At 36.5% G+C, this 1,386-nt stretch overlaps 1 protein-coding gene across 1 annotated transcript in view; it reads left to right on the plus strand.

The window, feature by feature from the left end:
• The window catches only part of LOC102674723 (heterogeneous nuclear ribonucleoprotein K-like), a 62,284-nt gene that overhangs the window by 57,115 nt on the left and 3,783 nt on the right, over positions 1 to 1,386 (plus strand). The window contains exon 8 of the mRNA XM_006610064.2: positions 1,194 to 1,326. Coding sequence (XP_006610127.2) covers positions 1,194 to 1,326 — 133 coding nt within the window. The remainder of the gene's footprint in view (positions 1 to 1,193; positions 1,327 to 1,386) is intronic.

Consider the following 1,386-nt stretch of genomic DNA (forward strand, 5'->3'; position numbering starts at 1 on the left):
GTTTATATTATCGAATTTTCTTGGCCAATAATTTTATCAATTTGTTGCCTTTTTGATTTTTTTATATTCAATTTACAATGCAAATATACGATGATAAATATATATATATATATATATATATATATATACACACACATATACATACACACACACATATATAAATAAATATAAAGGTATAGTTAAATATTTATATATGTTAAGTATATCTTACGTATGTACATATATTTACATAGTACATAATAGTAATGACAATAATTACGCAACGCGTAGAATAGGAAAAAAATATTGATTCGTCAATATCCGTAAAAAATGTTAAATTTTTTTATCGTAAAATTGAATCGAAAATACGTCGAGAATGGTCAAATTAGACGAATACGAATGGCAAAGTTTCAATCAATATCTAATCATTGGCCCTGCTCTTATTACCCCCCTGAATAATCACGACGAATAATCACGCTAATTCCATCGAAGCTCTTTCGAGCGATTCGTTTTTGTTTCGTACTCGCTTCAAGCGATGTAGCCACTCCGATGTGTCTTGGTGTCTCACTCTTTCGCACGAAGCAGGCAAAAAGAGTAAAGAGAGAAAAAGAGAAAATCGTTTTTGATTCGTTCCACGATTTCGTGGGACGAGAAATCGAAACCGATTGCTAATTTTAATTATCCCCTTTGCTCGCGAGATATTCCTCTTCCTTTTTACATCCCCTGTTCCTACGGAGAAACCAGAGATCCTGGCACGATAATTACGTTAAAGCGATTCTAAAAAAAAAAAAAGAAAAAAAAAAAGAACATTGAAGGCGGAGGGAAAAAAAAGGGAAACAGATTAAAGGTGACCGAATGGGGTACGTTTACCGCTTTTAATCCCCGACTGCTGTCTCTGAAAGCACAGTGTCGAGAAGCAACGGGGTTGGCTGTTAACCAGCTCGAAGCACGCGATCCGCCCATTGGCGCCTAAGAATCGCGCAACGTCGAGTTATCGAGCAGAGAAACGCGCGACAGCCATGATCGGCCGCGATTAAGCTTTCACTTTCTCCGCTTGATGGTTCTTTATAAGAGTCGCTAAATATCACCTCTCGAACATAATATATATGTACATATATCTTTTCCTTTTTTGAGGAGATTGTTCGAATTATCCAATCAAAGAGATGTTCGTACATCGTTCCTCTCGTTTTAACTGTATTCGTTTGGTATTGCAGAAAACTGGGGCAAGGATCAAGATTTATTCTCACTGCTGTCCTCATAGCACTGACCGGCTGATCAGCATCTGCGGAAAACCGACCACGTGCATCGAGTGCATTCGTGAGCTGATTGCTACTATTAAAACCGTGAGTTAATAGGAATTAAAATTGGGAGTACAAAATCTGGAGATTTATATATATATATATATAT

Source organism: Apis dorsata, unplaced genomic scaffold (assembly GCF_000469605.1).
Source record: "Apis dorsata unplaced genomic scaffold, Apis dorsata 1.3 scaffold_68, whole genome shotgun sequence".
Classification (NCBI taxonomy): Eukaryota; Metazoa; Arthropoda; class Insecta; order Hymenoptera; family Apidae; genus Apis; species Apis dorsata.